This window comes from Juglans microcarpa x Juglans regia, chromosome 4D (genome assembly GCF_004785595.1).
Source record: "Juglans microcarpa x Juglans regia isolate MS1-56 chromosome 4D, Jm3101_v1.0, whole genome shotgun sequence".
NCBI lineage: Eukaryota > Viridiplantae > Streptophyta > Magnoliopsida > Fagales > Juglandaceae > Juglans > Juglans microcarpa x Juglans regia.
In genome coordinates, this window is record NC_054600.1 from 32,097,261 (window position 1) to 32,112,497 (window position 15,237).

The 15,237-nt window shown below is 35.7% G+C and overlaps 1 protein-coding gene across 1 annotated transcript; it reads left to right on the plus strand.

The window, feature by feature from the left end:
* The first annotated feature begins 705 nt into the window (after positions 1-705).
* Positions 706-7,685, plus strand: LOC121261096 (suppressor protein SRP40). The gene is made up of 8 exons (XM_041163270.1): positions 706-1,037; positions 1,550-1,614; positions 2,176-2,216; positions 2,397-3,079; positions 3,158-3,235; positions 6,065-6,154; positions 6,239-6,300; positions 7,346-7,685. Exons 1-8 carry the CDS (start codon positions 891-893, stop codon positions 7,449-7,451), a joined length of 1,272 nt encoding a protein of 423 aa, XP_041019204.1. The 5' UTR covers positions 706-890; the 3' UTR covers positions 7,452-7,685.
* Positions 7,686-15,237: the final 7,552 nt, after the last annotated feature.

Consider the following 15,237-nt stretch of genomic DNA (forward strand, 5'->3'; position numbering starts at 1 on the left):
GCCGCGTGTGAGGGCCAGACGTTGAGAATTTTGCTGCAGTTTCGCTTCATCCCGACAGATAGGCGGTTGAAGAGTTGCGTGTCAACAGGCAGTTGCCGTAGTGCGGTAGATCTAACCAAAATTGAACTAATGAAAAATGAGCGGAAAAAAAGTATCACCATGAAAGCATATACACAAAACAATACTAAAAAATAAACAAATAGGAGAGTGGGAGGGCGGAAACACTCCAAAAAGATTGAGTTTTTCTAGAGAGAATGATAAGCTTCTCTTTCTAAAAACCAGACTGATTGGTATGCGTGAAATATGGTTGCCTTGAAGTTCGATTGTTAATATTGTTATACCTCAATAAGTAATAATAAATGATAGAGCGAAGTCGTGAATTATAATTTAGATAAAAAAAAAAAAAAAAAAGAAAGAAAAGAAATGAATGCACTACCTCAATTTACCATATGATACACGACATTCTAGTATTTTTACTGTAATTCGTGAATTTGGCACAAACTCTACGTGCAAAATTATTAATAATAATTTCGAGTGAAAAATCTATTTTCATTTGATTTTTCCATTTAGTATATGCTTATAAGAGTTTAGAGATTAGCAAAAGAATTGCGTTTTTACTGTCATTTCACATGAAATGTTCAAGGTGGATTAAAGAAATACATATCTGACTATATGTTTTTTCTGAGATGGTTAATGCTATATATTTTCCTCAATTAAATTTCTGAGGCTGCGGACAGTTTTTCGGAAAAGGAACTGTGGCGACTGGCGAGTTCAATCGCTCGCGTGCCCAAGGGCCAAAACCCTAGTAAGTCACAACCCAGACGTGGACCCTACCCTTTATATTGCCCTTGCTGCTGCCTCGCCTGCTTCTGCCTGCGAACCCAAACACCATGACGAAGCCCAGCTCCGACAAGGCCGCCTCCGGTTCCTTAACTGTGGACCAGAAGGCCTTTCTCCACGAGGCCGTGGCTCAGTTCTTGGACCGCAACGGGTTCTCCAAGACGCTCAAGAAGTTTCGATCCGAAGCTAAAGTCGAGGTATGCGGATATAAGGTTCTGTTTGCTTGCCAGTAAAGCGAAGGGGAGAATAGATGATGCCATATGCACTACTCATGTTATTTTAATTCTTAATGGAGAGTTCAAATTCAAGGTTTTCTTAATGGCAATAGAAAAAGCTCCTGTTTTGTAGCGGTGAGTTCAGTGGGGTGGAAAAATGGAGGAAAGTTTGTGAAAACCTTAAACTATATATTACTGCTACATATAGTAAGCTTCGCTTACTATCCGTCTTATCAAGTAAAATCATTGTTAACATTCTGGACTTAATTATGTAAGTCACACGAATTTCTTTCTTGATAGGCCTGCGCTCCGTATTACAAAGTGAGCAAACATCATTGCATTGTAGTCAGTGAAATTGTGTTTCCATATGGTTTATATCCTCTATTCTTTACTGATGGCGTCGCATTAAAAAGTTGTTCATTCTTTTACGGCATATCTATGTGGTTCAAATTCAAACCCACGTGTCAATATATTGGTCTTTTTTATTGCTGCAGAAAGATTGTTTGAAGGGCTCGACTTTGGATTTGGAAGAGATGTACTATAAGTATTTGGAGACGTGGTATGATAAGAAATTTTCCGTTCTTATGTGTTTGTTATGATGCACAGACACACAAATTAGTCTATTATGGTATTTTCATTTCTAACGGCTCCAGCATACTATCTTTGAAGCCTTTTAATAATGAATCATCCGTCTGGAGTTTGCAGCAAGATTATTGTTTTGCTGTTCCTTTCAGCCAAATATCCCTTGGTCTGTTGATTATTCCAAGTTCTGTTTACATTTCATTAATTCACCTTTAAGTAGATATAGCCTGGGTGCGGAATTGCAGTGCATTAAAAAGTTTTGAAAAGCCTTAAAAAGCCACCACATCTCTCACTATCATATCAATAACGATCTCCTGAATGGGATCTGATGAACAGACTTTTTTTTTGATAGGTAGGATCTGATGAACAGAATGACCCTACCACCTGCTAGCTGCCAATCTACCTTTTGCATCTTGTATTTGACACAAACACACTCACGCCCATATATATGTTTTTTGCATGTTATGCTATTTTTTTCCGTAGAACATTGGATTCAAGTTTCTATGCTCATGTTATTTGAGCTTTCTTTTTTATGTAGGAATCATCCCAACACTAAAGTCAAGAACCAGAATGAGCAACGTATGATGAAATTTCTTTCATGCATTGCTTTCTGACATTTAATGATTTCAGAGGCAGTTATTGCTTTCCTCCTCTCCCTCTTCCTCTCTCTCTCCCTCCCACACTGACACACTTTGGTGGCAGGATTGACTTCATTGTATATTCTTGATAATCTAATATTCTAGTTCTGTTAAATTTCAGATACAAAGAACAATGACGTGGGTCAAAGAGATGGAGAAGGGGACTCCACTGTGGCCGTGGAAACAGGGAGTAAGAAAAATAAGAAAAGTAGCGAGAGTGATAAATGTAATGTTGTCAGTCAATTCGGAGCCACTGTTGAACTTCTTGATTCTAAAAACTCCAAGGAGCAAATAACAAATGGTGCAACTCCAGAATCAAATGTAAAAGACTCTGAATTGCATATGGAGGAACATGATAAGAAAAACAAGGAGAAAAAGAAAAAGAAAACAACTGAAGAAAAATCTAAAGAGATGGTAGCTTCAGAAGGCCAAAGTGTTGGTGGTTCTGACACGGGGAAGAGGGCAAAGGATAAGAAGAAAAAGAAAGATAAGCCTATTTATGATATACCTGATGATGCTAAGCAATGCAACTTGGATGATAAGCTAGGGGAAGTTTCTGCAAGGTTTAAGGATGTGGAGTGTTCAAGAGATCCTCAAATCAAGAATCATGGCTCCACATTGGAAGAGAGTACAACACTAGATGCAGATGCAGCTAACAACAAGAAGAAAAGTTCCAAAAAAAGAAAACGATTGGCTTCTGAGGAAAGTAATTTCCAGCTTGTTGACAAAGAAACATCTGAAGCACTGAAATGTACGAAGGCAGAAGGTTTGGAAGAATCCAAGAGAAGTGAGCAGCAAGCAAAGGTGAATGCCAAGGTGAAAGTGTTTTAAGGTACTTCAAAAGATTTTTGAAAGCCCTCTAACAAACAGATTAATGAGCAGGCAAATGGAAATCTCGAGGAAAGTGGAGAGAAACCTGCCTTTCAGAAAAGCAAGAAGCAACGTAATGGTTCGGTGGAGGTATGGTTCTAACTACTCCTAATCAATATTACCACACGAGTGAAAAGGGCACAAGTAAACCACCTTCAAAATTAAAAGACATATCCTTCAATTAATCAAATGCCTCCCGAGGTTTAATCTGTTCCCATGATACTATCTCATTACATATCCTTTCTCTAGGAACCATCATGAGCATAATGTGTGGCTTTATCTAGTAAGCATGAGACTATTTAAAGTGTCAAATTTTCATCATTTGCAACATGCATATGCACAGTTATAAGGACACCTCATTTTATCTGTTTTGCAAAGTGGAATTGTTACTCTAAGTTCGACTCAATATGTTACCAACCATCCACTTCGTCAACAAAAGCATCTTGTTAAATATCTACCATAACACATGAGAGAATCGTTTATCTAGAAGGAGAAAAAATACAAGAAAAACATGAAGCCCTTTTAAAGTCTAAAAGGTGTTTGTTGATATTGCTAAACTTTGGATGCAATGTGCTCCTTACATCGCACGTATTTGTAAAATGTATTTCATGTGTAATGATCCTAAATATAGAAACTAGTTAATCAGTTTTGATTTATGTTTCTGCTTATCTGAACTTTGCAGAATTCAGATTTTAGGTTTTTTCGAAAATATAGCTGCACCGAATGTGCAAAAACAACAAACCAAGAACCTTTTCTGTATCACAAAATTTAGTTAGCAAAAAAATTTGTAAAACCAGTTGCTCTATGTACAGGCGGCCTGGTTCTTTAATTTGTTGAACATCTCCCTATTTGTAATAGTAAACATCGTTTACCTAGTTTTAGAAAGGCGGTAGGTTGACTTTGATTAAAAGCACTCTTTCAAACTTACCCACTTATTTTCTATCTTTGTTCCTGCTTCCCACAAAGGTGGCTAACCACATTGAGAAGTTACAAAGGGATTTCTTATGGAGTGGATTGGAGGATGAGTTCAAATTCCATTTGGTTAATTAGTCAACAGTTTGTACCCCAATTTTTGGGGGAGGGTTGGGATTTGCCACTTGATGAAATTCAATTAAGCTCTTTTGGGTAAGTGGTTGTGGAGGTACCAAAATGAAAGGGAGGCCTTTTGGAAGTCTGTTATAGACTCGTAGTTTGGGAAAACTTGGGGAGGATGGTGCTCGAATGAGGTACGAGGCACTCATGGAGTGGGTTTGTGGAAAAACACTAGGAGCCTTTGGGGGACCTTCCGAGGACATGGACATTTTATTATAGGCGATGGTTCGCGTGTCCCTTTTTGGTTTGATATATGGTGTGGTAACCTTTGTCTACGAGATATCTTCCCTGACATCTTTGCGCTTGCTAGAGTAAAGTAGGCATCGATTACCAAACTTCTGGTCTTTTCAAATGGCACCCCTCAATGGAATATTGACTTCATTAGGGCAGCTCATGATTGGTAGTTGGAGTCTATTACAGAGTTCTTTGCGATATTTTTTTTTTGATCGGCAAACAAAATTTTATTGATCAAAAGTAGGCAAAAAGCCCAAGTACACGGGACATATACAAGAGCAACGCCTGTGCGTACTAGTTTAGAGATCGGAGTTCTTTGCGACATTATATTCTGCAAGTATTCCAGAGGGCACCGGGGACAAGATGCTTTGAAATCATTCTAAGAAAGGTATTTTCTCTGTCAGTTCTTTTTATCTAAAGCTCGTGAACTCCGGATTGTCTATGTTTCCGTGAAAGAGCATTTAGAAGATGAAAGCTCCCTCAAAAGCAACTTTCTTTGTCTGGACAACATCTTTGGACAAGATTCTCACTACAGATAATTTGAGGAACTGACGGGTTATTGTCCTAGATTGGTGTTGTATGTGTAAGAAGTATGGGGAGTCAGTTGATCATATGCTTTTACACTGCGAGATGACCAAGGTTATATGGGATGATTTGTTCTCAAGAGTCGGATTGTCTTGGGTTATGCCTTGTAGATTGGTGGATTTCCTCGCAAGCTGGAGAGGACTATACGGCGATTCTCAGGTAGCGGCAATTTGGAGATTGGTACCAATATGCTTGTATTGGTGTATTTGGAGGGAGAGAAATGCTCGATGTTTCGATGATCAAGAGAGAACAATGGATGAGTTTAAAATTTTCTTTTTTAAGTCATTGTTCTTATGGGCGGGGGGCTATAATTTCTAACAGACTTAGTGTCCATGATCTTCTTCTTTCTATTGTAACCGCTAGGCGGTTTTCATGTATACTTCCTGTGTACTTAGGCTTTGCCTATTTCTATGAATACAATATCTTTGATTACCTATTAAAAAAAAAAAAGAAGGCTTGGAGATATATGCTTTCATGGCATTATAGCTTGGTTTCGGGAAGATGATTGGAGGCATTGCTGCAAGGTTTAGGGAAGTTTGAGACTTATTCACTTATTTAGAAAAGGGACTTATTTGCTGCAAGTTGGGAGCATATTTTGTAGGATGCTGTGATGATGACAGTTTTTTTTTTTTTTTTTGTAGCACAGATTCCCACTATGGGTTGTTTGGTTTCTATTTCTCTTATATTTAAGTTGTTATTCAATCAATTATAAAAAAAAAAAAAAAAAAAAAGAAGAAGTTGTTATTCAATCAACACACTGGTTTTGGGCTTGATGGTTTTTACTATTTCCTTTCCTCTCTTTTCCTGTTTCATTCCCCCCCCCCCCCCCCCCCCCCCCCCCCCCCCCCCCCCCCTCTTCTTTCATGATTGAGGTTGTTGCTCCTGCTGCTTGGATTGGTGATATAGTTTGCTGATGTTTGTGGTTCGTTTGTCTTTTATATTGAGTGTGATGATGAGGATGCTTGTAGATTCCTTTGATATTCATATTGATGGTTTATTTTATTGCAGCCAAAGACAGTTAATGCATTTCAGCGGGTAAAAGCTGATGAGGTGGTATTCACTGATGACAGGCTTAAAGATAATTCATACTGGGCAAAGGTGTGATAAACTGGTACTTTTATTGTCCGTTCCCTTGTTTATATGTATTATATATGGACCATGTTGATTGTCAATTCTCTGCAGGATGGTGCAGAAAGTGGCTATGGTGCAAAAGCACAAGAAATTCTTGGGCAAGTTAGGGGACGGTATGTTTGCTTTATTTGCTTCTATATATAAATGTTTGTTCCCCTCTTAGATAGATGTTACCTCTTGTTTCCTCTTGTATACCATCTTGTGTACTTTGGGCTATGCCTCTTCTATTAATACAATCGTTTACTTATAAAAAAGAAGAAGATAGGTGTTACCTCTTGTATACCATCTTGTGTACTTGGGCTATGCCTATTCTTATTAATACAATTGTTGAATTCTAAAAAAAAATATATATAATGTTTGTCGGAGTTGGGAATAACAGTATCATTTTTTCAGTTGTGTAAATGATTTAGTTAAAAGCCGTCTTAATGCTGTTCTGCCAATATCATTGTTGGGAACTAAGCCGAGGTTAAGCTATTTACATGCTATCCAGTTGGCAGTTCACTTGGTCTCCCCTATTTACATGCTGTCCAGTTGGCAGTTCACCTGGGCTCCCCTTTTCTTCCCCTCCTTTTTTTTGTTATCAAACAGTTAGCTGTATTTCTGGCGTTTCAGATGACCTCATATATAGAAAGTTCAAGCGGGTGAGCACATAGATGCTAGTGCAAGGCTTGGCAAAGTTTACCAATACCCTTCTCATGTGGACCGTTTCTATAGACTTTAATTGACTGGATTTGCATGATGTTCTTGTATCTTTTCTTATTTTAGACAGGGGCCTCTCTTGTATACTTTCCATGTACTCGGGTTGCACCTTTCGTGTTTTTTCATTTATTTTCCTTGCGAAAAAATAAGGTGTGACCCTAGGCATCTGTTGAGGAGATGGCCTTTTGCACCTAGGAGAGTGTCTGTCAAAGTTACTTTCCTTCTAGCGTTACTTCTCTAGCATAATTCAAGGACTGCAAAATCAATGTGCTCTGCAACAAATTTTCCAAAAACTATTGAAGATGCTCTCTTTCTGTGTGATCAGTGATGTTTCTCGTTGAGGGATTCAGGCTTCAAGAGTGTGATTGCAAATGAGCATCAGCATTAGAATTTTTTGGTTGTATAGAGAAGCAGCCTAACTCCTCTCTCTCTCTCTCTCTCTCTCTCTCTCTCTCTCAGGGATTTTCGGCATGAAAAGACCAAGAAGAAGCGTGGGACTTACAGGGGAGGGCTGATTGATTTGCAATCACACTCGGTTAAGTTCAATTATTCGGATGATGAATGACCAGAAAATTTCTTTGCGAGACAAGTCCTTGCTTTTGGCCCTCATTGCTTTTGAGCACATAAATGGGAGCACTATTTTTTTCTAAGAACTACAGTAATTTTATGTCGCTGTGTTCTCCTGCCTTACTGCTCCATATTCAAACAAATGTTGAGTTAATTCAGGACACGTACATCTTTATTTAAAACAATTTTGGAACTTTGTATCATCCACCCACTTTAGTGCTTTTTTTCTTTTTCATCTTTTCTGCACATAAGCTTTGAACTTCCACAATTATAGAGGTTTTATTTTTATTTCTTGGTAAACAGTTGCCTACAACTATCACCTGTCATTGCTCAGTGGATTTTGGAGTAAATTTTCTTGGCAGGGAAGAAAGGAGATAAGGTTGGGAATCTAGATTCTATGCTGATTAAGAAAAGGTCATCATCAGATGCTCTGATTGTGGTGGCGAATAATTGCAATTAGCCACAGGGTTGGCACAATGTTTATATGCCCAGTTGGCATTTTTTTTATTGAACATTATTTGAAGGTGGAATTGTGTATAGATTTTCCCTTTTCCTGAAGGTCGGACAACAGCATGACCGAAGTGGTGACGGTGTCTTTGCATCTTACTCTGGCCCAGTAAGATATTGGGGTCAAGGTTGATTACTTTATATGGGGACCACAGATTGAATTTGTTGTGAAAACAAGACCAATTCTTCCAGGCTCGTTCGTGATTTTCAATCAAAAAGATTATGGGCCAGACTTGAAATTCCAAAGCCACTTAACTTGGTAGGTGGCAGACAAATTTCTCAAAAGAAAAACGATAACGTGATTGGCATATTCCGAAATCTGGAACATCAAGGGCAATGAAACTGCCATATTATCAATGTATTGATTCGAACCCCAAGCATTAGGAGTACAACTGCAATGATTATGATATGGGTCGTGCTATTGTGCCACTCATTTGTTACTGCTGAGCAATACCGCTAGTTCATTTTGTTTTTTTTTTTTAAATGTTAGAAAAAACATATAAATTAATTAGTGGTAATTTTTTAAAACATTTAAATAAAAAAAATACACTACCGGGGTGGGGGTGGGGAACTAGCATTATTCTTATGATATTCACTTGCAATATTATCTAGTGGAGAGAGAAATACACCAATATTATCTTGCAATATTTATTGTCACTAGTCATGTAATTTTTTTAAATAGCATTAAATACTGCATAACTTATTTTATATCATTTCTAATTATCTCTCACTTGAAGCCTTCAAATTTGAATAATAGTGCGAGAAAATCTTGATCTTGTTGGATTTGTTCTATCATTTATCATCGAGACGATTCATGCACCCATCTTTCTTTTTTTGGCACCTCGAGAAAAGGACTCATCGATCGACTTTCTTGCCACATGGTTTGAAAACCTGAGCCGCACTCGCCGAAAGCAAAAGAAACAAAGGTGAAAAGAGGGTGAAAAGAAAGGCAAACCCACCCACCGAAAGATGGATGAATTATGACATGATAATGTACACCTTTAGGACTATATTACCAGCAAATAAATCAGATAGAACTTCAAGCCACAGGATTCATGGCTCTATCTTCTTGAGCCCTCATTTCCTTTTTCAGATTTTGTAAGTTTTTCCGAAATTGTACGACTCAGATATCACCAAAAATGGTGTCTTTAGATGATCTTTCAAATCCAGTTTCGGGAAGATTAATCAACGCGTGTCAGTGCCATATTTCAGGTGACAAACAAGAAATCAATGATCTTGACTTGTGCAAGTGCCATCTCTCCAGTAACAATCTTGAGATTTCATGCCAACCTCGCAAAGGTAGAAGAGAAACATCTTTTGCATTAGACACGGTATCTGTCACTAGAGGTTACAAAATGGGGGCTGAAATACTGGAGAACAAGAGAAGGGATGTGCCTACCGACATTACCAGCACTAAGAATGCCGGCCACTGAGAATGTCCGGTTCCTGCAGTTGCTCTGCCAAGTGAAATGGGGGATCATGTAACGTTCATGTTGTTGATATTATTCAGATCGCATCAGCCACTTAGTGTAGTGTGCAAGTAATTAAGAGTACTTTTGGAATTAGTTATTTTGTGTTTCCATGTGTGGAAAGATTTCTCAAAATTATGATAATTACCGCTGGAGCTAGTTAAAGTTGATGGCAAGTACGTAATTTAGTCTACGTTTACAGGCCAAATGTACCAACATCAGCCAGCATCTTGCAATCTTGCTCTCCGGCATAGCCAGGACCTCCATGCTCTTTCAACTAAGAAGATTGGAGATCCTCAGTAATCGCTTCAACTCGATCGGTCTTCTACAACGTACATGCAAGTCCTGTTGTGCCAAGTTCTGATGACCTTAAACATGAGTACTACTTCTGACGTCTCTTCCAAGTTCCAAGCTGTTAACAATAGTTCAAGATAAAGAGTAATGTATTGTACAAATTCTAAAGACTTATTAAAAAGATAGATCTCACTTTAAAAAATTGTAAAAAAAAAAAAAAACTATTATTTATTAGTGAAACTCACTTTTTTATTAAAAGATTGCATGCGATTTATCTATTTGAAACTTGTACTTAGCATTACTCGTAAATTAGAAAAATTAAACATGCCTCTGTCTACCTCAGTTATTAAAGTTGCACATAACTAGCGATTGGCATGGTAGGCCTTTATCTACTTTCTTCATGAAATCAAGATCTTGAGGATTAAAAGTTTAACCAAATTAGTATTCAACAGTTTTAAGACTTTTGGATCAATGGTTGAGTCTTTAACAATTGGTATCAGAGCAAGGAGTACGTCACGAATTCAAGTCACAGAAGAGGTGACCTATAGGCTGAATTAAAATGTCTTAGTACTATGTATGAGCATGGTGTTAAGTCATTGAATATGGATTAATGAGTGAAGCCGCCAAAAGGAAAAGGGTTACCACCAGGTTAGTGTCGATACAGTGGATCGTCATGGAGGTCGGATTTGGAAGCATGATGGAATATTATGATCCTGAGGGATAAAGGTTTAACCAAATTAGTATCCAACAGTTTTGAGACTTTTGGATCAATAGTTGGGTTTTTAACACATGCATTTATCTTCAAGTTTGACAGCATCAAAATCACTGAGAACCCAGAAAACCAGCATCCCAGTTGGTCAGTATATATATGAATAAGAAATTAGTCCTGTAGCCGCGGCAACAATAGCGACAAAGCTGGCCTTAAAAAGTAAGAAATGTGGTTGTATGTCTGAGGTATGGAGTTTTGCAGAGAGCATCGTCGAATTATCGGCCATAATTCCAGTAAGGGAGTGTTTGCAATTGAATATCAATAAAGATAGAACAATACTGATATCATCGGCAGAACTACCTTCAGTCTAGCCCCCCCGCCCTCCCAAAAATAATAAATAAAAAACTAATAATTATTATTCAATCTCAAATAAAATTTGGTAAAAAGAATATTGATTATATAAAATTTGAAAACTTCTTGAAATCTTTTAAAATATGAAAGATCCTCTTTTAACCCGATCTAAAACTCTTGAATCTTCTTAAAAGTATGAAAAAAAACAGTTTCTATATTTCTTAAAGTCCATAAATCTTTCCTCCAAAATATAAAAAAGAATATATATACATATATTAAAAAAATAAAAAAATATGCCTCCAAAAATTAAAAAACTCGAAGATATGAGTTAAAAAATACCCAAAATTTGTGGCTAAAGTATGAATATATATATATTTATAAAACTTAAAAGTCCTTTAGTTATAAAAAAAAATTAAAGCGTCTATTTTAAACCTTTAAACATTTGCATATCATCTCCTATATTCCTTCAATCAATGTTTACTTAATGAAAAATACAGAACAAAAAAATAGTATGATTTTTTTATTTTATTTGGATTACAAATTTTAATATAACCTATTATTGAGTTGGATAAAACATGTTTGTTATAGATTGAGAAAATAGGAAACGAAATTGCCCCTATAATGCATTTTTTTTAATAATTATAAAAACAAAACGTACACATAATATAAACTCATATGCATATATGAATGTATGCAATCGCTTAAAAAAAAAAAAAAAAATGTATGCAATCATCGACGTCAAGGATACGGCTCCCCAAAGTCGAATCTCTGCTCTGTCACAGACTGATGAAGTGATACATCTTATTCACCGGTTGTTGTCATGTCACCTCTTAGCAATAAATCACTTGTCACCTCTGCAGAGAAATGTCGCATCCATGAGTGTTAATTGATCGTGTGCTGACATTAGTATGCATGTGCTTGACAACTACGTATCGCTCGAATATGAATTTAACCTAAAACTACAAACTAAAAATTTTGAAAATTTTAAAGACTTTTCCTCTCATCATTTTAATTTTTATATAAAATAAAATAAATAATTTAATTTTTTTAAATCTTAAAATAAAAATAATATTAAAAAATATATTCTTACAATTTTTTATTTAATTTTTTAATTTTAATCTCTACTCATCTCATCTTATTTTTAATAAGAGATCTTAAACATTTAATTTATAATTTGAAAACAATTGCAGATCGAATTCATCCCCCATGAATGGCGCTGTTTCGCACAACAATATCGTCGAAGAAAAACGTCCGAGTAAGTGTTAAAATGCTCATATAATTTACATGGATGCATATGCATGGGCTCATGATATGGGTGTAATTAGAGAAATATTTTAACTAAAAAAATTATATAAAAATAAATTTATAAATTAATATGCATGACTTAATACATATTATAACTAAGGAGACTAAAAACTAAAATAGATAAATTGAAAAGTCTAAGAATTGGAAATCTATAATACTCAAAAGTTCAACAATCAAGATAAATCCAAACTCAAACTCTAACGGTTCAAATCATTCATACCTTCTGTCTGAGAGAGAGATTGAGACACCGAGAGTGATAACTGAGAGGGCTGAGACTGCGAGAGGATTGAGTGCGAGAGGCGGTGTGTGAGAGGGTTAGGTGCGAGAGTGCGAGAGGCAGTGTACGAGAAGGCTGAGACTCCCTTTTGATAATGGCTGACTCGTTTTCTTTATCTTTTGTAACGTCCCTTTACAATTTGTCAATAAAAATAAGACTAATTAACAAAAATATTTAGCAACAGAAAAGTCTTATATATATTTATTATCTCTATTACAAATCCCGAGATAATTTCTTCAAATAACTATGCTGCGTTTAGATGTTGAAGTGAGTTGAGTTGAGATGATAAAATATTGTTAGGATATTATTTTTTAATATTATTATTATTTTGAGATTTGAAAAAGTTAAATTATTTATTATATTTTATGTTAAAATTTAAAAAAAAATTATAATGATAAGTTGAAATGAATTGAGATAAATTTAACTTCCAAACGAAGCCAAGTGTACGCGGTTCAAATGAAATTAATATTTGAACTAAAATAGAAAAGTAGAACTAGCCAAAGAGTTTTACTATTAGGTCATCTAAAATTTTCCTGTTCAGATGTCCTAATCTTGATATGGCACCACCATAATTTATTATAAAAATATATATATTTAAAAAAAAGCATCCGAAAATATAAATTAAATAGAAAGGTTGAAATCTTAAATTTACTCTCTCCCTTTTGCATTTATATTATTTTATTTTTTAAACACTTGAAGAGAGCTAAGGTAGCATTATTCATTGGTCAAAACTTCACTCTCCACTTGCTCTTTTCTTTTCTCCCTCAGAACTAAAGTTGTCGGGAAGTAAGACTTTCATACATAGAAGAATCTCGCTCTTATCTCTCTCTCCCCTATGCAACTCTCTCTATTCTTCCAGAAGAATCTTGTAGCTAGGGAAACAGACCAAAAACCACTTTGATCGGTTTCCTCCTCCTTATTGACCGGTTACGGTCAGTTGTTTCATCTAATTTTCTCTCATCGGTCGGCATTAATTTTGCCCAAAAATCATACCGAAAGGTTCGGTTTTCACCCCTACCTTTCTTTTCCCCCTCTTTTCATCTTTATTTTTTTTGCTTTCAGTGAGTGCGGCTTAGGTATTCAAACCATATGGCAAGAGAGTCGATCAATCCTTTTCTTAAGGGAAAAAACTACTTTGCCTCCTAAATTTGAAGCTCAAGTTGACCGCTTGATAATTTTTTTTACTTAATGATTAAAGAAATGATTTTAAGTGTATTAGAGTATTTTTTTATTTTTAAAAAATATTTAAAAATATTAAAAAAATCCAAAAACAATAAGCGGTCTTGAGCGGGCTACTCTGGGTGGCAGAGTAGCCCGACTCTTTCTGAAGGTGCTCTCATCGTCAACTCCCCGACAAAAAGAAAGATGGGTGCATGAATTGTTTCGATGATAAATGATAGAACAAATCCAACAAGATCAAGATTTTCTCGCACTATTATTCAAATTTGAAGGCTTCAAGTGAGAGAAAATTAGATATGATATAAAATAAATTATGCAGTATCATTTAAATATCTCCCTATATACAATGTCATATAATTATGTACTATTTTAAATTAATCTAAATTTATAAGCTAAACCAAAATATAAATTAATTTAAAAAATAAAAATAAGAGATTATATAATGAAAATATCTTCAAAATATATTATGAGAATATTCATTCTCGATAATTGTTATTTTATTAATTAATAAGTGATATGTAAGACTCAATTTTATTAAATATCACCACTAACCAAATAATTGATATCCACATTATTAAAAATATTACCATTCCAACACTTGCCTAGACGACGAGAATCTGATGATATGTGAACTTATCAACATGGAAGCATATTCCAACACTTGCGGCTTCCTCCAGATTCCTCTAGATATGTGAGAAATTAATTAAAAAGGTTTACAAGCATGAACAGGTTACTGCAGATGTAGCGGCTTCTTGTAGTAAAATGTAAAATATTTTTAAAATAGAAGATCCAATGGAAGGTAACTTTAGTAGCATTTCTTTATATATGTATATTTTTTAAAAATACATTATAGAGCATCTATTTGGGAGTGCTCTTAGTTGGATGCAAATATTTCAAAAAGAAAGACCTCCTGTCTGAAGTCCTCCATTTTAATAGGGCGGTGCTACTGTGCCGCTTGCACATTACCGCTATAAATCACAGCCTGACATGGCAGGTCACTTGGCATAATTTTAATTAAAAAAAAAGAGAGAGAAAAGTGGCTTAATGAAATCAGGCGGACGAGCGGAGGCAGAATCCTCGTGGGTGCATCGCCCTCCACTCGTCGTCCCGTCGCCGTCTCGTTGTCGTACCGTCGCCGTCACGTCTTCTTCCCGTCCTGAAATTATTCACCATTTTCCTGAAATATTGATGTTCAATGGGATCTTATCAAAACTTGGTTCATGCATGCACTTGTCAAAATCTAATCAGATTGTATATATGTTTGCTAGCTGTTTGCTCTTGGTTTTGGAATAATTAAATAAAATTATTCAGGATCAAAACTACTCATTCTGTGTTAAACGGAGCCATAAAAAATGATGGAATCTTCTTTTGGTCGTCAAAAAGCATTGCATTATGTGATGAGATTGAACAGAAGGTTTACTTTAGCCTTCATTTTTTCCCTAATATTTTTAAATATAGATGAAGATGGATGGATTTGGGAGAATAATGTCTGCAATGATATAAAATAAAAGCGGATATATTTGATACTAAATGTATATGAGGTCAAATCTCGCATTGACCAAAAGTAGTGGTTTTAGATATGAAAATAAATAATCGGTGAATTGAGAAGAGAACATGAACCAGCATGTATGTGGAGTTCTGTCGGTGCTCGATTGTCGGTGAGGTGGATGGATTTATGCTCAATTGTTGGTAA